This window comes from Cyrtonyx montezumae, unplaced genomic scaffold (genome assembly GCF_038088225.1).
Source record: "Cyrtonyx montezumae isolate F1298 unplaced genomic scaffold, pur_monq_1.0 scaffold_0, whole genome shotgun sequence".
Taxonomy (NCBI): Eukaryota; Metazoa; Chordata; class Aves; order Galliformes; family Odontophoridae; genus Cyrtonyx; species Cyrtonyx montezumae.
The window spans coordinates 43096670-43117543 of record NW_027071824.1 but is presented as its reverse complement, the minus strand read 5'-3'; the positions used below and the strand labels follow the sequence as shown (position 1 = coordinate 43117543).

At 38.8% G+C, this 20874-nt stretch overlaps 2 protein-coding genes across 4 annotated transcripts in view; one reads left to right on the top strand and one right to left on the bottom strand.

The window, feature by feature from the left end:
• Positions 1 to 2980, top strand: part of L3MBTL3 (L3MBTL histone methyl-lysine binding protein 3) — a 76212-nt gene extending 73232 nt beyond the window's left edge. For all 3 annotated transcript variants that reach the window (XM_065733858.1, XM_065733866.1, XM_065733876.1), the window contains exon 22: positions 1115 to 2980. In XM_065733858.1, the coding sequence (XP_065589930.1) occupies positions 1115 to 1258 (144 nt within the window). In that variant the 3' untranslated portion in view covers positions 1259 to 2980. The remainder of the gene's footprint in view (positions 1 to 1114) is intronic.
• Positions 2981 to 4786: 1806 nt separating this feature from the next.
• SAMD3 (sterile alpha motif domain containing 3) overlaps positions 4787 to 20874 on the bottom strand; it is a 30813-nt gene continuing 14725 nt past the window's right edge. The window contains exons 5-9 of the mRNA XM_065734039.1: positions 16824 to 16991; positions 7045 to 7245; positions 6528 to 6699; positions 5334 to 5416; positions 4787 to 5077 (exon numbers count right to left, since the gene is read on the bottom strand). Coding sequence (XP_065590111.1) covers positions 4787 to 5077; positions 5334 to 5416; positions 6528 to 6699; positions 7045 to 7245; positions 16824 to 16991 — 915 coding nt within the window. The remainder of the gene's footprint in view (positions 5078 to 5333; positions 5417 to 6527; positions 6700 to 7044; positions 7246 to 16823; positions 16992 to 20874) is intronic.

Below are 20874 nucleotides of genomic sequence, written 5' to 3'. Positions count from 1 at the left end.
AGGTGGAAGGTGTTGGTTCAGACTTCTGCTGTGGAGACGAACCTATCCTTATGTTACGAAGCTGCAAAAAGCTGGACACCCCCATAGTGCAGTGCTTCTGGCTCTGAGCCCATCCAGTTTGGTTTTGTAAACAAAATGAGTCAACATTAACCATGATAACCCTGTGGTGCTGATCTCACTGCAGTGCTTCTCAACTTGCAGTGCTGCAGTGTTCTGCCTAACAGTTAGTGTAATTCAGAAAGCTTATGTCCTGGTCTAACCTGAAATGAGTTACACTAGTTTTGTCTCAAATCAGTATCTCTAAGTCTAAGCAGTGCTCCTAATTTAAACACGATTGACACTTAGGCCTGGCTGTTCTGCTTGCATTGAAGAGCTGCTACAGATACCAAAGATGTTCAAGTTTACCAACAAGCATTTGCTCCAGTTTGCTCAGAGATATGGGGGCTTTGGCTCTTCATGTTCAGATATAGCACTCTGGTGACAGAGTGATTTGCTTACAGGAGAACATTCACTTGTAATGTTCGTTAAAAAAGCAACACTACAAGAGAAAAAAAAAGTGATTTTTCAAAAGTTGCATTAGTATCAGAAGCAGTATTACCGAGTCTAGCCTGTTGGGGCATTTATTTTAATTTCCTACTGAATGGATTTGGACATTTGGGGCATTTATTTTAATTTCCTACTGAATGGACAGAAAAAAACTGGCCTGAAGATGGTTCCAGTTCGTTAGTGAAATCTGGAGACTTGCTTATGAAGGCTTGCATACAAGGAGGAGCTAAAATGACAATGTTAGTTACTGTTCTGCAGTACTGCTAAATTCTACTTCATTGACCTATTTTGCATTTTAGTAGCTTTTATTTTATACTGCCAGTATGAAACACTGCTAGTTAAAAATTAGCTAGCTGGTTGTTTTCAAGCAGAAAGAGGATCATCATCCTGTTCTTTTGGACTATCTAATCTATCTAAAATGTACAGAGAAGCTATCCTGAAGTTTAAAAGCATTTGTATTCAACCATGACTTTAGATTGTTGGGTAATTTTCTCTTTATGTTTTCTGAAACATCTATGCTGCTTCACTGTCAGACCTATTAATAGCTTTGTGTGTTTTTCTTTTAAAGCAAATTGATGGAGAAGCATTTCTGCTAATGACCCAATCAGACATAGTCAAAATAATGAGCATTAAACTGGGACCAGCCTTAAAAATCTTTAATTCCATTCTGATGTTCAAAGCTGCAGAGAAAAACTCACACAATGAACTTTGAAGATAATGGAAAACGTGTATAAGCCAGCTTCCTCCACTGGAGCTCATGTTTTATTCAAAGCACAAAGACTCACCAGAATTATTGAGTAAGAACTCTCAGAAAGGAAGAAAAGCATGTTCTGCACTGGTGGACTATTCATATTCTCCTGGAGCCAGTACATCTGAATCCTTCTGGGAAGTGCTCGAGCTTTTAAGAAGGTACTTTTTAACAACCGAGTCAGCTAGTCTTATTTACCAAACTAATGGCGCTAATTCTCCGTGGAGGGTTAGGATCCCTAATGCTCTCTGGGCATCAAGAAGAAAAACCTTCATTAATTATTTATGCTGTATTATATAAGGGAACATTAATATTTTCTATGAATTACTGAATTCTGCTTCATGTACCCATTTTACTTTTCGGTAGCTGTTATTTCTTACCATCGAAATAAAAAATGATTAGCCAAAAATGAGGCTACAGATAGCCAGATGAGACTGTTATGGCTAATAGAAAATTGTGCCATAGTTTAAAAATGAAACAGTTAATGTTACATACGTGACACTTTATGCTACAGCATATAACTTCACAGATTATAAAACTGTCTGTTTGCTTGTAACAAAACAAACCTTGTTGGGGTTGAAATTATAATGCTTTTTTGATAACTGAATGTTTTTACTTTTGCACGATTACAAAAATGTTATGTGAGTTTTTCCACCAGCATCTTCAATGTATTTTACCAAAAGATCAGTATAGTGAAGGCTGCAACTGAAAAATAAAGTTTGACTTCATAGAAGACATTCATTTATGCTGCACAATAGAGCCCCAGCCTTTTACATGGGAGCCTGCTTACAGTCCTTCCACACTTGAAGGAAAATACGTGTATTTTGAGGTAAGACTATTAGCAAAAAAAGAAAAGATATTTATTCACGTCTGTACATTCTAGTCTCCAGTATACTTACCAAAACAGTGGAGAAAAACAGTGTGCTAAAGCTAGGACTGCTACTCTGGCTTCATACTCAGCATAAGCTCGTTTTCCAAGTGGTGGGAGAATTATATAACTCACCACTTCCTAGTTCAGAAGTCTGATTTATAAGTGAATGAAGCGTAGAGGGAAAGCCAAAGCATGGAGGAAAAAGCTACTTAAACACATACCATGCATAAGCATGAACTAGGTAAAAGGCATGGGTTTCACCAGGTCATTAGCAAGGCTGCAGATTCCATTAGCAGGTACTTGGCGGCTTATTATGTCAGGGAAATTTGTTGCACTTGGTATATATGCGTAAGATGTAAACCGGATGCACTTTACACTGGAGAAAGCCTAGCTACTAGTATATTGAGAGCTGTACCAGAATTTTGCTTTTACAATAAGAGAGAAGAATTGGATCAAGTTTTTGGCAGCCCTCTTCTTAGTACTGAGGTGGGCAGTTGTTCAGTCTGTAGTTAAGAACAGTGTTCCCGTTGCACAGAACTTGGAGAAATCTAAATCTTCCCACAGATTTTGCTAGGCTGTTCTTTGGATGAAGTTCCTTAAGATTTCAAGAACCCTTTGTGCCCCTTCCAGATCACATTGGTGACTGGTACCTGCCATAATATGAGGTAAAACAGGGTCAGTATGAAGTAAGTTGCATTGCTCTATTAATTTCCTTCCATAGCATTGCATAAATAATATTTTTACATTTTGTTCAATATTTGTACAGTCAAATTGCACTCTTATTGTACTACAATACAAATAAAACATGAATTGGACATGTCTGTTACATTCATGTATGCCCAGGATTCTCAGGTTAACCTGGATATTCCAGAGGGTGGTGTGAGGTGGTTCTTCACTGTACTTCATTGTGTTCATGCATCTGAAAGAGCAACTCAGCTACTGCCAGCTGACCTCACCCAAAACATTACCTAGATCCATAAACTTGAATTTTGTCATTGACCACAGCTGACATAGAATAGAAAATGCTACATTCTTTAGTTTTTTTCCTCCTGTCCTTCCATGTAGTTCATTTCCTTGAGCTCTCACTTTTGGTGTGTATTTTTCTCTCATGTGCCAGCTCTGGAGCCTTCAGGGAGAACCAATGTTTTGCCACTCAACAGAAATCACTTAGGAACGTTAGCAACTACCTGAGTTTTTATATATCTACTTAGAGCATACCGTGGTTTAATGAAATTGTTTAGTTAATACTCTTTACAAGATATAAAAAACTTCACTTGAATGATGCTTTCTCTGTTTAGCAAGAGCATAGTCACTACATTCTTCACTTTTGTACAATACGTGATAAGGTAACAAACCGTATTCTGCTACAAAGACTACACCCAACTAAAGCAGTAGAACATGAAAAATACTCCAGCATAGTGGATCTTTGAAATGGTAATCACAGTGGTTTTCAGCATTGTGTTGGAGGTGACCCAGCAATTACATGGCTAAGAATACCCCACAGTTTCCATGAGAGGCAAGTGAAAATGCTAAGATTTCTTTCTGCAAGAGTCAGGGCATTTATTGCAGTACTCTTCGCTCATAGTGCACTATCCCTCTGTAATCTCTGAATTGGACTCACCCTTGTGCAGTCTGGGCTTAAGAAAACTCCAGCTTCCCAAGGCATGTGTTCAAGTGTCCAGAATACTGGTGAATGCAGATACTGCTTGGACTACATGGACACTAATAAAAATGGTGAGAAACTGAACTCTATAGCAGAACATAGTGTGTTTTTGTTTTTTTTTTAAAGCTATTTGCCCTTCTGTACATACTAACTAATGCACTGGTCAAGCTTGCTGGCAGCTGCTACTGTCCAATGCTATCAGCTCATCCAAAGCCATCCACTGTATCAGGATTTCCAGATGTGTGAGAAGCCTCAGGAGTTAAGAGGGCTCTAGCAGGGAGAAAAGGAAACCATGGAAGAAGAGAGAAGGGCTCCATTCTGTGTGGGCAGACAGGACATGTAGCATGTGTGGAGACAGCTGATCTGTTCTGGGAAACAAGCTCAGACAGAAAATGAGGCATTTGTTTCCCAGCACAAAAGCTGTTGTTACACATGTACATGGCAGCATCCCAGAAAGTCATTCTTGCTACTTTGCGAGCTGATCTCAGAATCCTTATTTAGCAAACTTTGGATGAATGTTCAAAGAAAGAGGAAAACATTTCATGCACTGGGGAAAGAATGAAGACTCATTATCCTGCAAATTATAAATCAAGCCCAGTATTTTAAAACAAAGCAATACATTCAAACACTTTCAATGATCACATGATGATAATATACTGAGAGAGGTAACAAATCTTTAATTTGTGTAAATTCAGAACATTAAGTGCTCACATTAACTCACAAGTACATTTTTTAATTCTGATGGTAAAAATATTGTCTGTATTTGTAAAATGCACTGTGTGGAAAACTGATACATAACACAAGCAGCAAACCAGAAAGTTTTATTTCCTGTAATGCTCCCAGTCTGCTCAAGAGCATTTTAGATTTTTTTAAAAGAAGCCAGTACTATTTTTAAAGAGCAGCCTCTGTTAGCCATAATTGTTAGAAATATACAAACACTTATACTAGGGTGAGTGCACTAGCAAATGCTGGGATGTTTAGGAATCTCCAGTCCTCTCTTTCCACGACCTGGGGGGAATGCTTGAGGGATGTTCATCTCAAAGATCTGGGACACCAGGAATTTCAGCGTCCTTTGGATTCTGCTTGGGCACTGGATATTGAACACATGAAATGCAGCCACCAGTGCTGCCAGAGCTGTGGTGCAGTCACTGAGCTGGGCTACCTCTTGTTTTTCTACGTACAGAGCAAACCTGCATGAATTCACATTGAAGGGGTTTTTAACTTCCAACACTGGTGTCAATACCTTCACCTAAATTAAAAAAAGGAATATTTCAAATTATAACACAGCGTCATTTGGTGAACTGTAAGTTGTTACAACATCAAATAAATTCAGTAAGCCTAGTGACAATGAATTTAACCAGCATTTCTATGAATATTTGCCTTTTATCCAAAAGGCAGGAGAATGTCATCCTTCTCCAGGAAATAATTTGAGCCAGCAAAAGGCTGAGAGATATGCCCAGGCAGCTCAAAGGAGCAAGACCGCAGCTGCTGGTACTGTCTCCTACCTCCTCGTTCACTGCAGCAAACAGACTGGGATCATCTCCAAAGACATCTGGCAGAAGTAAACATGCAGCAGTCGTCTTCATATCTGTGAAAGACAAGGATTTACGCTGAATTACAAATGAAAACATTCTGGCACTGTGGTATCATCCTGGAAAAACATTGTGGCTTAGGAAATAGCTAATGGCTTAGCAGTGGAACTGGTGCTCAGTCCATTTCAATTGCAAAATGCACATCTTCATTATCCTTGAGTGGTCATGGCCTGCTGGAGCTCAAGATGCATCAGGACAATGCTGTCAGTCACATGGTCTGATTTTTGGGTGGTCCTGTGTGGAGCCAGAAATTGGACTACTTATGCGTCCATTCCAACTTGGGTTATTCTGTAATTAATTCTACCTCCTGGCATTACGCCTATTTGAACAGCAAATGACACTCTCAAGAGGCACTTCTCCCAGAGTTTAGCTCAGGTGTAGGGATCTACAGCTGCAGTTCAGGAAGAGTAAATTTTACAAGTAATTCTTTCAAACGTTTTGTCCCTACAGAACTACCCTCACCCCAGTTTTCAGATTGAAATACAGTGTGTGGCAGCAGTTAACTTGCTCCCTCCTCACAGCCAGCAAGCCAAACACAACATGGACCTCTGTGACTCAGATCCCTGCTTTCCAGAGGCTTTATGCTAAATACCAGTTTGTGCTTTTACTCCTAAAGTCAGTTTAGTCCTGCAGAGACAGGGTTGTTGAAAGACAGCACTAAGTACTTCTTATGTTGTTTCACTGGGATGAAGACTTCTAGCTTAAAAACAGTCCCTTCTTTTTATGAGGGAAAGTATTTTTTACAAGATTATTTCTCCTACTAAGATCTTGAGGAAAAGATGGTTAACCTCCCTAAAGCCCACAACTCCTTTTTTATTGCTGAACATGTTATGTGGCACGAAACATCTCTTCAGCTAGTCATCTTCCTGGTTGTCCCCCTCCCAGTCTCTTGTGCATATTCTCCAACTCTAATTACTGGGAGGAAGAATGAGGAACAAACAGCCTTTAGGCTCAGCATTGCTCAGCAATAGCTAAAACATTGGTGTGTTATCAGCATTGTTTTGGTCACCAACCTAAAACACAGCACCATGCCAGCTGTTCTGAAGAAGGTTAATTCAATCCCAGCCAGACCTAATACAGATACTCAGAGCATAGATTTGTACTGACGTTTTAGAATGTTTTCCTCTGTGTTGCATTTCAGATTTTCTTGCAGCATAGTGTTAATTGGATTATTCTTCACCAGATATAAAGATAATATGCTTTCTGAATAAATCTCCAAAATCTTAACCGTTTTCTGATAAACATCCATGTGTGTGAGAAGCTGGAACTCCCTAAAAAGCTTAAAAAAAAAAAATTATTGCAGTCCTGAAAGCCAAAACTGAAAACAAGAAATGTGGTTCATGCTTTGAAGACAGGGTAAGATAAGTAAAGTTAAGATTTTAAGTTGGATCATTTCATGGCTTAGTTACTTTTCAAAACAGGAAAGAAGTACATGAAGTATCATCAAAGGACTTCCAACAACCCACTGCTGTTGTGTGTGTCATGTTTAACGCAGAACTGATGCAAAATCATGTTAAAGAGAGCAGTGGTAATTAATAACTTCAGCAGAAACATCCATTAACATCTACAGCTGTGTCATACCTGTAGTATAGATCAATGCCATTAGTAAGTATAGCACTGTTACCTGATAGGGGCATCTTAAGAAAGGAAATAGTCTAAGAATGTCTTTTAAAGGTGTCTTATCACAAATCATCTTCCTTCGTATTTGCAGTGTTGCATTCATTTTGTTATTCACTTCTTTCCAGTTTCTCAGAGTTTTCATATACTCTTCCTTCAGCCAGTTAATGTGTACATTCATTGCATCATCAAGATAAGCAGGTTCTTCCTAGCAACAAATCAAAGACAGAATTGTAACAAATCAGTTTTCATCTGATGTGGGATTTCTTGTCAGTTCACCCTGGAGTCTACACCAAAGTGTAGTGTAGCTCAGCAGAAAGGACCTTGAGTGCAGCTTGAGTACTGGCTCTGTGAATTCACCCTTGTGTACTGTCACCCTATCATACATAGGATCCGCCCTCCAGAGATACCGGCCAGGTCTCCCGGGCTCAAATTACACATCAGAAGATATGCATGAAATTCTTGTGTCTAGTTTGCCTAATTGTGGGTTGTATTTTTTTTTTTAATTTTTTCATTAATAGGTAGTTCTGATCCAGCTATGTTAGCTCTGTATTGTCAAGAAAAAATAGCATTTTCTTATTCATACAGGTACTAAAAACAGGACAACAAACTTCCATGTTCATACAGTTTAAGTACTTATAGGGAAGGAAACCAGAAGAATTAAGAGAAAGAAATCTCTTAATGGAAAGCATTGAGTAGCTTGACAGACAATGTTATTCCATACTTGAAGATTTAATTAACGATTTTCCTCTAAATTATTATTATTGTCCCTGCTGAAACTCCACAAACAATAATTACAAATAAGAGGGGTAGCTATCCAAAGCAGTACATCTGTGGCTGTAGCCTGAGGCTGTTTAGTTTCTACCATAGGATGCAGTGAATTTGCCCATTGAAGCAAGCTGAGAAAACATACAGATGCTTTGTTAGTGTCATTACCACACTCAAGCTACGCTTAAACCAGCTATTAGATCACCACTAATGCAGCTGTCATCCAAGCCAGTGGTGGCCTGTGGGCCACAGTCGCTGCAAGTTGAGACACAACATTTTACTTCCAAGAATATTTAAGACATAGAGCTGTAAAAAATACAACGTTCAAGACTTTGCAGAGCTCTCTATATGCAATTTAGTTTTCCATTTTAACATCCTTTTTCAAATCGTGTATGTGAATTTCCAAGATTTTCAAGTACAAGATTTACAGGTTAAACATCCCTCCTACTACATAACCACGGATTTCAATAGCCATTGTTATCAAAGAAAGAAAGACAGCCCTGAATGCAGGACAGTTAATTCCCACAGGTACTCCTGGCCTTTGACAGGACAGTGTCACATCAGCACAGCCTGCTCTCTTTCTCATATAGGACTTCATTGAACAATAGCATGACCAATTTGAGTTGAGCATTCCTGTCCTCTTCCTCAGTGCCCAGGAAGAGAGGTCATAGATCAGAAGATCTGGTTTCATCCCCTCCTCGAGCTGGCTGAGAGGAGATGGCAGAGCAGCGACCCTTCCCCCAAGTCCTGTCAAGACTCCAATGAAGGGGGCTCATGGACTTCAAGCAGTCACATTGTTATATTTCATAGCCTCCAGTAAATTTTTTCTTCCATCATTTTTTCCAGTTGCTATTTCAAACCAGGCAAAATTGTACCTTCCATAACACCCTGCATTGTGCTCAGCAGTTTAACTATTGTGCTGCCAAAAGCTATGCCTTCGTGTCTGTTTTATCTGACTGTTCCTCACTTCTAATTATCTCATGGGATTCAGTAAGATAAAGGTCAAATATTCGCCTCTAGTTGTATAGCTACATCATATTTTCTCCTCAATTACCTGTTTTCCAGACATAATACCTTTATGAAGCATGACTTCTGTTTACAGATGCTTCATTGATTCTTTCCCAAATTATTCATCTCTTGGTTCTACATTACACTTCTCATCAATTTGGCCAGTAAAAATAGCAAGATTATTGGTCAACACGTTCCCAAAATTTTGGAAACTGGCATCAAATTAGCTACCTCCATCATAAGTAGAAGTTTAGCTGGTTTCTCTTTGAACTCATCTGAAGTTTTTCACAAATATCCTTTGCTCCTTTGAATTTGCTACTGCTCATCTGAATAATTTATTGTATAACTTCTTTATTGACCATTTAAGACATGCCCTGATATCACCTATGAAGAGTGGTCCTAGTAACGTGATCTTCTGCACTCCACCACTTCTGAGGATTCTTTCAAGGCCTGACTAGTCGTTGTTTGTTTTTTTTGTTTGTTTGTTTGTCTGTTTTTGTGTGGCTTTGTATTGTGAACACTGCTGTGCCTGCAGAGTGCAGAATGACATTCACAGTTTTTACTCTGGAATCTCTGGCTCAGACCTGGAGGCCTGCTTCCCAGATCACTACCCAAGGAGCAGTGGTCTGCTCAGCTGCCGGGCCTGAGGGACCAGTCTGCCTCCCCTCAGCAGTCACAGGGTCAGGAGAACGGAACAAACCCTGGTGTTTAACAAAAGCCCTGCTGCTCCTAAGACTCTGGTGCTCAGAAGCAAAAACCACAGTTGGGACCTTGGCTCCAGTTTATCTCCATCTGCCTTGGCAAGGCGAACAGCTAGAGCTGAGGGACTTTGCATGTAGTCTGCCAAGTCCTGAAGAAACAGTTAGGTTAATGACATTATTAATTAGCTAGATGACTCCATATGACATTTTTGTAAGCAGCAATAGAAAGGTACCTGTAGAAATATAGCAGCAATTTAAGGAAGAATTGCTGTCATTACCCACTACAAGGAAAAACAAAGTGATGGAAAGCTAAACCACCTTACTGAATTTTCATCATCTTCAAACCATGTTCCTGTTTTTCTAATTTGCTTTATTTTTCTGGAAAAGTGTATTAACTGAACCCAGTCACACCTAAATGTGGGACTCAGAATATTTTCTTTTTTTTTTTCCCCTTTCAGTTTTCAATTTGTGAACAGGTTGATTTTTAAGGTAAGAAGAAAGGTAACTGAGAGGTGGATTTAGTTTGGGAAAAAGAAATTGTCTCAGTGGGACACCATTTTGTAACCTATTTTGCACTAATTTCAAGTGAGCTGTAAAATCTTTTAGATTTAACTTCAACACCTGAGGTGTGAATGGGAGCAAACTGGGTTTGGAAAGTTGGCTACTGAGCTGGTATGCCATCACATTCTAACTTTGGGGTAATCTTCTCTGCTGTATCCATCAAAGCAAGAAAGCTCATCCAGCATGGCAGTATCCCAGTAAAATTGTGACAATAACTTTAACCTTTGGTTATTTCAGTATGCTGTGGAAAAGCAATCCTATATAGACTGAAGACTTATCTACATTAAAGATCTCATCTTCCAGTGTCTAATTAAATAAGTAATCCTGTGGCTTGATTTTCATTCATGTCACCAGTAACACTGATTTCCATTGCAGCAATAAAAAGAGTTTCAGTTGGTGATATTTAATGGTTTTCTTTTTCTGCATAGAATTGCCTTAATGGCAGTGCACATTCTTACTGAATAGTAGGAAGAAATTCCTTTTTTTTTAAATATTAGAGGTTGGATTAAAAGAAAAAGCAAATTTTCCTGGAACATGAGAAAATTCTTTGATACCTTCAAAGAATGAGGGGTTTGGATTTCGTTTACTTTTTAATTTTTATTTTTTACTTTTTTATTTTTATTTTTATTTTTTTTGCCACAAGAAGATGAGAAATACTGTGGAATAGAATAGAAAAAGAGGTCAAAGGTAAGCAGCAAGGAAGTTAATGAGGTAAGCAGAGTATATCCAACACTTTTACATCATTGTAGCCTAAACCTTGCCTGAGGCCCTGTGAAGCCTCTTAAGCCCTTTCATAAGAAAAGAATGACAGCTGTTGGGGACACATCCTTGAGTGCCTATGCCCATGGCCACTCTTAACTTCTTGGCTTCTCAAGTATCTGTGCCTAAAGTCACTGGATCTAGGAGCCACAGAAATCATAGGGCTGCAGATAGCTTGTGACAGTCACCCTTCCCACAGAGTACATTCACAGCTCTACTGAAACCGCATACAAATAGATTGTATTAAGATGCTAATGTTTAAACAATGAAACATGCATACATTAAACAACTACGGTTCAAATCCATCAGGTATCTCACTTCCTGAAGCAAGAGGATACTTAGTAGTTCGGTAGGAGTGTTCGTTTAAACAAGTTTGTTTAGTTTTTTGTTTAAACACAAAGCCCCAGTTCCATAGCATCCATTTCATCAATCTTGTTTTTTCCCCAAGATATGGCTGGAGATTCTAATAAAAATAGCAGTTAAATTATTGTTAAAAACCCCAACTAGTACCCTGTAGCACTTTTTTAGACAGCTTCCCAGTCAGAGAATTTGCTAATTCTCTTCAAGGGAACGGAGAATTTTTATGCATGATGTGCATTTCCAAGGTATAAAAGCTTTTCAGTTACTGCTGAAATCCATTATCATAAATCCTAGAAGTCATTAACGTCAACACCAAAGTAACATGCCTGCCGAATCACACAGCAATGAAAAGTCCTCTGGTTAGGACAGCAAGAACCTCTTGCTCCTCGCAAGGGTATACACCAGTTCCTGAATAGTAAATGTAGCCTAGCTGTTACTAATGACAGTGATCAAGATCTCTTTCACAAAGAATGCCAGGAGAACCTACCAACTTTTCATTTTGGGAGAGTGAATTGAGATAGGACTAGTAGACAGCCCTACACGTCATGACTGGTTTACTCACTGCAGAACACAGATTCAGATCTCTCACCTGGGACCCTTTGGGAATATTCCTTTGAGGGTCTCCACTAATCTGCTCTCCAGAAAAGGCAGAAACTGTTAGATGGTAAAGAGAATCACACTGGCAGAACTGGTGATGCTGGCATGGGAGCTCCTCTTTTAGACCATATTTTGATACTGGCAGCATCGTGCTGACCAGTAGTAACATTGGAACAGCTGTTACATCGCCTTTCATAAAGCTGTTTATTGTTATCTTATCAGCTCTCAGCAGCTAATACTAATATTTCCTTTGAAGAGACATTCCTAATTTCCATGCTCAATGGAAATGCAAGTCATGTTATTGCTTAGAGTATTGCTACTGCTTAACAGTTCTCGATTGATGAGTCTACTTCCATCAGAGCTGGCATCAGTTCTCAAGGTATTTATGCAAGCAAGGCTGGCAATAGCAGGCAATAGCAGTTTCAGTGTTTTCTCTTTGCCCAAACAAATAGGACACTTGCATTCTCATTGGAGTGAGCAATTCCCTGGGCTAATCTTTTCTACTAAATGGGATTTTTAACCTCTTCAGAATAAGAAATGGCTTTCATAGGTAGCTACTCATGTAATAATCTGAATCTTGTGTATTTATCTTCAAATACAGGAAAGTGGATCTTGCTATTCTGTTTGGAATACATTCTGATACAATGCATCATAAAAATAGTGTATCAAGAGTTTTTAATTCCACTACTGCAAGAAACTTTTTGTTTGTTTCCACCTTCATTATGATGATGTTTAGTATAAAGTGTATCATTTGAGTTACTGTCTTTGGGGAAAAATGATCAAGTAAAAATGAAAATCTGACTAATCTGTAGCAAGTTTGAATCTGAAAAAAAAGCAATAAATTGTGCACAGTTCATGGCTCACCCTCTTGCCCCTAGAATTGGGAGAGAACTTAGAAAGTATCGCAGTCGTGACACCTTTCATGTCCAAAAGCTGAACACAAAGACTAGGAAAACAGCACAGGCAGACTGCTCTCGTGCAAAATGAACGTGTAGCCTACTGAAGGATCCACACTCGTATTTAATCAAAGCAGGCTCTGTTTAATTATACTAATTACTTTCAGAGTTAGGCTTGCACGCCAATATTAATTGCGAACTTTCAAAGCCATATAAGTCAGTTTATTTCTGACCACAAATGCTTTCTAATTGGCAAACTACAAAACAGCATAAGCAAAAGGCAGTAAAATCTGTTTTCCTCTTGTCAAGGGACAGCCCTTCACGTTAACTCACAGAACAATAGAGATACTGGATGATAAGAAGAACAGCAAGGCATAATGTGTACACCAGCAATTTGTGCTCAAAGGTTTTCACTCCACTCTCAAAGCACTTTAAAATGTTAACTAAGCAATACCACACACTATGTACACACATCAAAGTTTGAGTAGAAAAACCACATTACATCAATACAACCACTGAATGATCATTTGTAAATCCAGTTTCACACTTTGGCTGTGTGTACGTACTAACATGCTTTTGACAATTTTAACCTTAGTGAAAAAGGGGCTATCACTCCTGCTTCACCAGTGTACAACATTCACTGCATAGACGAAACCTAATCTGTAGCTGCCAACAGCATCCCTCAGCTACATGGCTCAAACAAGAGTTTCTCTATCTCCTGCACATCAAGTTAAAACTTTGAAATTCTTGCACTGGTTTAATTCATTTGGTTTCCTCTTTCACTTGCTGATGATTTTTTCCCCCTTCGTTTCTCTCTTTCTATCCCTGCCTGGGATCTCCTGTCAACTCCCACTTTCTGCATTGCTTGAAACCTTGCTTCAAGTTTCCAGATCCTGCAGTGGCATAATCTCATTGATGAGCAAGGTGTCATCATCACATCAAAGACAAACATACTCCTAACAAAATGTCTAAAAGGGTTTCAAATCTAAAATTGCATTGAGATAAAAGAAACTCCAACTCAGAGCTGGCAGCACTCGTTCATGTTTACTTCTTTCATCAGAAAAGACGATTTCCTGATCACAATGAGTGGGAAGCCAAGTGTGTGCCATGAGGCACCCAGAAGGATCAGCTTCACCATTTGCCTTCCTGCAGTCATCCCTAAGACCACCCCCAGAGGCTCCTCAGCTTCAGTATTAACCTGACAGCGGCAGTATTTTACACAGACTAAGAGTCAAAGCAAAAAAAGACAACAGAGATCATCTGTTTCACCTCATTAAATGGTTGACATCCTGCAATAATCAGCTCCCCTATGGTCGCTGGTACAGAGTCTGTTTCCTACATCTGCTCTATATCAGGTTCTTAGTGCAGGTTAAAGCTTCCAGGCTTCATCACTTAATTTGGCTCTGGTCACCCACAGACTTTGTACAAATTCAGAAAGCCCATTGCACTGCTTTTGTGCAACCCTCTTTCTATTTAAAGATTGGAGGGCCACCATTTGTTCTGAAGGAAGTTTTCTCTGAAGTCTCATAGTTAACAGGAAGTCTCAGCTTAGTCTCAGTCTCAGACTATTCTCACCACCTTTATTGTTCTTGTATTGCACAATAATGTCAAAACAGTCACATACGATATCACATATCTCACTTTTCACCTGGATACCTCCTGGGCCAGAGGCATCTTCTCTGGTTTTCATCTGATCCTCATGCTGTAGAATTTTTCCATATTCACCATGTTCAAAGTTGCTGCTTATCTTTCCTGTACAGGAGTAATACTGACGGATGTCCAACTATGTGAGCTTAAGTTTCTGCACCCTACCTATATAGGAAGCAAGTAACAACCCTGCTGTGTTCAGAGGAGGAAAGCCTGCTGGCAGGTGACGGAGCTTGAGCAAACAAATAGTTTATCCATGGCTCTGAGCACATCCCAAAACATCACTAGCAACCTATTTTTAATTATTTGTTTATGCTTGGTGAGATTGGAAGAGCAGTCAAAGACTTTAGCAAGAGTAGCAACCATATTTTATTTTATTTTATTTTAAATGTAAAAGCAAAACCACCTATACTAAGAAATGCCTGAGAGGTAAAGAGTCTTTTCTCCAGCTTCATGTCATTAACAGTTCAAAGTTATACTTGGCACAACGTGCATTCCATGGAATTGCACCTTCTGACTGTATTGAGCTTTGGTTTCTGAATAGAAGTCAGCTATGTGACTGGTGAGTATGTGCTCTTTCAACTGCACTGCTTGGCCGTTGTGTTTGACCTATAATGCCCCAGGTGTCCTACTCTGCCTATATAAGGGAAAGTGTGGATGCAAAGTTGTTAGAAATCTTCCATTGATCATTCTTCAAAAGTATCCTTAACCTGGAATTCACTTCCTACCCTCAAATAACCCTGATGAGTTTTGCCAAACTATTCCTGCAGGCTTGTAGAAGGGACGAAGGCAAGGAGGTCCAGCTAATGATAATCTGAATAATTTGCTTGTGGTATTGGCTTCTAGACCAAATATTTATTTTCTGAGGCTATGATTTTCTGTTCAGCATTTTAAATTTACCACAAAGTAGTTACTGGCAAAAATAAGCAGGAAGTTAACTTTACATATTTTGCTCAATGCAAAATGCATTTGTTTTAAAAAATACTAAAAAAAAACCCCATCTTGTTCAGGTGTGCACTTTTACTGTTTGTAATGACAAACATCTGGTGCTAAGAGACCAAGTTCTTTCATTTCTACACAGAAACACGTTTAAAACAAAGCACAGTTCCCTCCATTTTGTGGGATTCATTCCTAAGCCTAACAAGGGTTAATTCCTGCTTTTATACCTCTCTGTTGTTTAGGATATGTGAAAAAATGAAAGAAAGATTGTTCATGTATAGCTCAACATCCTCTCACCTTCCAGTTTCTCCCTTACTCGTTTACAACTCTATAGCCAGCAGGAAATGTCTGGGAATGTGCTTCCTTCTTAACTTCTAGAGCAGGCCAGGAATGGTTAGTGATGGCCTTCGGCAAGGCAATTAAAGGAAACAGCATTCCCAGCTTACAGAGTAGACATGGCCACTGTGATTACACCTCATCTATAGGAAAAAGAAGTCGTGCACTCGTGCACTCGTTCCCATGGGATCACAGCAGGGCCTTCTCAAGCAGCTGATGTGATGAAGACCTACACTTGCCCTTTCCAAGCATTAGCAGATAAATTAAGGCTGACTTGATGCACACCCTAAAGCCTATTGCTTCTCTTTTCCCACATGCAAGGCTTTTTATTGTTTTGTACCCAAATTTTGTTTCTTGTTCCATAAACCCTGCAAACCTTACAATTAAAGCAGGCAGAAAGAAGAAACTGTTCATTCATGCATACATTATTTTGGAAGAGAGATGCAGAAATCACTGAAGCCTCTAATAAATATATGTGCTTTTTAGGTAGAAAACTACAGCTAAGGCTGTGACTTACACAAAAATGTATCAGGCAAACAAACCACTCTTGCTTCCCCAGAGAAACACGTATGACTGGTAAAGAGTTAGCAGTATGGACATACGTTAACTAATTGATTGAATAGCTTCTCTATCATCTTGTAATTAATTTTTACCATATTTTAGTCATAGCTCTGAAATGGGTTTGGGATGTGTTGCCAAAGTGTATCTGGAATGTTTGAAAGCATACGAGCTAATTAGTGAGCTTCAAACACTTACAGGGCATTAATAGCTCTTTGTAAGTTCTCTAAGGGAAATACATCTGCACATATGGATTTGTAAGCATCCCTAAGTATAGTGTGCATTAATGCTAATAGCTATTATTTAACCAAGTACGATGTGGTAGTAGGGTATGGCTATTTCATGACTTCTCAAACATCACTTTGCATTCTTATTTGTAAAGACTTCAGCTCTTAGATGTAAACCTCTATTGTTTTTTCACTGTAACTGGAGATGTATAACCTCAGGCAGAACGGGAGCACTGCATGAAAAGTTAAATAATTGTATGTCCAATTGGTGACATCTACAAATTACATCAAGTGTACAAAGCATCAAGTGTTGGCTTTAGCTCTACTGTTGTCACTCAGTTCTCCAGAAAGGAAAACAAGACCAAAGTCTGGCTGCAGAACATACTATCTGAGAAAAATGTAAGCAGAATGAGATCACAGAAATCTTACCTCTTTATGCACTTTGACGTCATAAGGTTTGTTTTCAGCACATGAAGACTTCCTGCTCTGTCCTTTCCTGTGGCCAAACTTACATTTGTTCTTCAGCACTTGCTCGTCATCTTCGATGGCTCTCCGCACATATTTGAAACGATCTTTAAGCGCCCGTTTCCATACCAACTGCACAACAAAATAAACAAAAATCTGTCATTCCCAATACCTTGTAAGAATTTGCTCCATTCCTAATGCAGGTATGCAGGTTACTTTGATTTAATCTAACTCTACTTGTTTGGTTTTTTTGTTGTTGTTGTTGTTTTAAATATGTTGCCACTAACCTGAAACATGATGAGAAGGGTCATATTTTGGCATCAGCATAGTGGTAACTTCAGGACCAAAGAATGCATAAGCGCCTGTGATTATCTGCCCCAGTGTGTGCTAATCAAAAGGCCTACTGGCACCTGAACAGTTGGTCAAGTGCCCCAGTCACTATATCTAAGAGTAGTGTTGTTAAATGTAGCCAAGATCACCAAGACTGTCTGCAAAACCATAGCTTGTTTCCCTCTTCCAGCTCATACTTTTGGATACTGTCTCTATGACGTCAGGTAACAAAACTACCTGGTGAGTCAGATCAGCTCACTGATGCCACAGAAAAACTAATATTTTGCCTCAAACTGCACCTGGCTGGTTCTGAAGCTTTGTGACTGTTAGATCTAATAAAAGGGAGCAGAAAATCAGAGTGAGAATCTCCCTTTTGCAGGGAGCCAGCAGTTACAGTGCATCAGATGTGCTCTTAAACTGGACTTACTTCTGCTGTAGTACGAGGGTCAGTTTAGTAGGTCCAGGTGCTTACAAGTTGCCTCAAAGGATATAAATTGTAGCTTAAAGGCACTTCTCCACTCAGCAGCCAAAGATAGAGCTAATGTGCTACTGCTTCTGTGACATTTTTGTCTTTTTCATTTGGGAACAGAAAAACTAGGGAGCCTGCTGCTTCTGAGAGCTGGGTGGACAGCAATATCCATGACATTATAAAGATACAGCAGCCCACCTGTCCCCAGCTGGATGCTTCGCAGCAGGACACAGCAGCACTAACTGCAGGCACACAGAGAAGGGAAGAGGCCACTATGCAAAGGCTGTTAAGAATTTCTGCAGGCAAAGTCTGCAATTACAAGCAGTGAGAATGCTTTTGAGGATCTCACAAAACAACTGATTATTTTAGATATTGAGAGGTTTTCGATAGTCATAAGAAACAAACAAAACAAATAACAAGAAGTGACTAAAGAGATTCAGATAATTATTTCATTTTCTAAAATGGACTCCAAGTTGAGCCTATACTCACTGATGCTAAAAACCAATATAAACATAAGAATTATTCCAAGCTTCCTACCAAAAAGGTGTCCTTTATTATGAAAGGTCAAGTGTACTTCTGCTGAACTCTATTTTGCACTAGGCAGTACCATACCTTTGCAGCAGGAATCTGACATGCTGGTCTTTTTCACCCATGGGGTGACTGGGAGGGTATATCTAAGACAGTGGTATGACCTTGTCTTTCTTCTGCTGCTCCCACCTCCCTAGGGTGCTAGTTGATAATACAAGGATCTTTTTTTAAAAGCAACAGATAAGTTTATGGTGAGAAATCTCAGTAGTAGCTCATGCACAGGCTCTGGGCCTTATGGCTTTTCTGTCAGCTTTTCTGGGGCAGACCAAGGCTGATACCCTCCCAGGGGGAGGCTTTCTGCCATCACCTACAGCCCTCCACAGAGGTGTCCTCTCTCTGGCAGCCGTGATTGAGTTTCTGAGAACTGAAAAGCAAACAAACCCATCTGTGTTTCTAGTGTGAAAAGTTCTGACTTAAGATTCTGCCCTCACTCGCTAATGAGAAGAAATACTGCACAGACTTCTCATCATGTGCTTTTACAGCATCTGTTTAAGTATTGCACACCAGTACTGTTCACAACCACTTGCTTTGGAAATCTCACTTCATCTGCCTGAACCACTAATGTTCCTGAACACCTTTTCCAATTCTGACTTATACATTTACAGTTTGATGCAGATACCCTACCGTTATTTGCCTAGCACAGTTTATTTGTAAAAATCTATATTTTTAAGGCTGGTTAAAACAAATTTAATGTAACATTTCTCTGAAATGTTTACAGATGGCAAAATACTTTAAAAGATGATCAGCTCAGACCATATTCACATCTGAGAATTTAAATGCTCTTAGTGCTCTTAGTGGAGTTCTGTGTAGTTTTGTATTTTTTCTTTTTAAAGCCTTTGTTTAGCTAGGAGATATTTTAGCTTTTTCTTCCACGTGGATGAATATACTAATACCTATGCACAGCTTCAAATATCTCACAAAGTCCAAAACATTCAGTTGTTTTAGCCTGTCCCCACATAAGTTAAGAGTTTTAACTAAATCTGTTTTTGTAACAGGATTCTCATAAGCTCATCCAAGTCTCTTCTCCCATACCTCTTTCATGAGCAAGACTGCTAGGACACACATTTACATAGTTTCCATAGCAGGTAATGTATCTTCTAAAAAGGACGATTTTGTTGCATTTTTGAGTCAATTATTTTATTTTCTATGAGCACTGGAGAAAAAAAAAGAATAACAACAGGAACGTTTACCATGCTTATAAAGTAGTACAAGGATTAGTTTGTGTGTATCTGCCATGGGAGGGAACGGATTACACGCAGATTAAAAGCAGTAATTTACTAGAGAATAATCATTTTGCATGCAACAGTTGCATAATCGAGCATGTCAGCAGCGTGATCCTGAGTATCACTGGGATCAGAGCTGAACTCCAGGAGTGGCTTATACAGGAGTAAGCGTTTACTAACCCCTCTCTGCCTTCCTAATAAAAGTGTACAGTACTCAACATGAAATAGTCAGTGACTCCTTCCGATCAGTTTCTTGTAAACTCTTGCAATAGGAGTAATAAAAGATAATAATGCCTTGTGGGTAGTCAGAAACTGTCACCCCAATAATCTTCTGAACGCTGCAACTATGAATGTGACTTTTATATTAAAACCTATTTTTCCTGTAATTACTTGACAGTGATGCTTTGGTTACATCATAGATTAGAAGCCTAATAATTTATCTCATGACTAAATTGAGATAATATTTATTTACTTATATTTAAATGTCAAAGTGCTAATTTGGACTAACACCATGTCTTTATGTCAAAGAAAACATTATGGGGAAAAAACTCTTTCAATAATCACTTTAAAACACTTCTTCCCAAAAGCCAATCTGGAAAGAGGATGAATAAATTGGTTTCATTTCAAGTACTCCGTAGACCTTTTAAGTGAGTTTTCTCTCTCTTTATTTTTTAACGTTATGAAAGATTTATCAGAAATCCTACGCAATTCCTGCTTCTGAGGTGAATAGCTGCCTTGTAAACTTATAGTGCATAGATAAGTTATCAGTAACCTTATTTTAAAACTTATCCAGTTATATTAATCATGGCACAGAAAGATATTTTTCCCCACTGCAAATTTAGATGGAAAATCATTACCAAGAAAATAGAATTAATAGGTAATCTACTAATAGAACTTCAACACTAAACTTTTAACTAAAACCTGTGCCTTTGCAACGGAATGGGATTGGTAGTATTACTCATTTTCTTCATTATACACACAGTGCTAAGGGATTTGATTTAGTAGTTTAGTGGGTAGGGATAGTGATAGGAGGATGGTTGGACTAGCTGATCTTGTAGGTCCTTTCCAACCTAATGTACCTATGAACCTATAAGTGTTCATATTACTTAAACAGTTTGGAGATGATAACAAATCATGTACAGTTACATGGGAAAAAATAAAATAAAAAAAAAAATCCAAGTTTTATGGGATTTGTTCCTGTCATAGAAATGCAGTTCTGTTCAAAGGAACTTAGGCACTTTTTGGTTTGTTGCTCTATCGCTGATATTTCCTCTGTTCAAATCCCTAAGCTATTTCATTTCCATGAAAGCTTTGCAACAGAAGTTGTGACACTCCCACTATGAAGTTTCTCATTACATCAAGTTGTTTATATTTCAGTATTATTTTCTTGGTCAGAAGCAAAAAC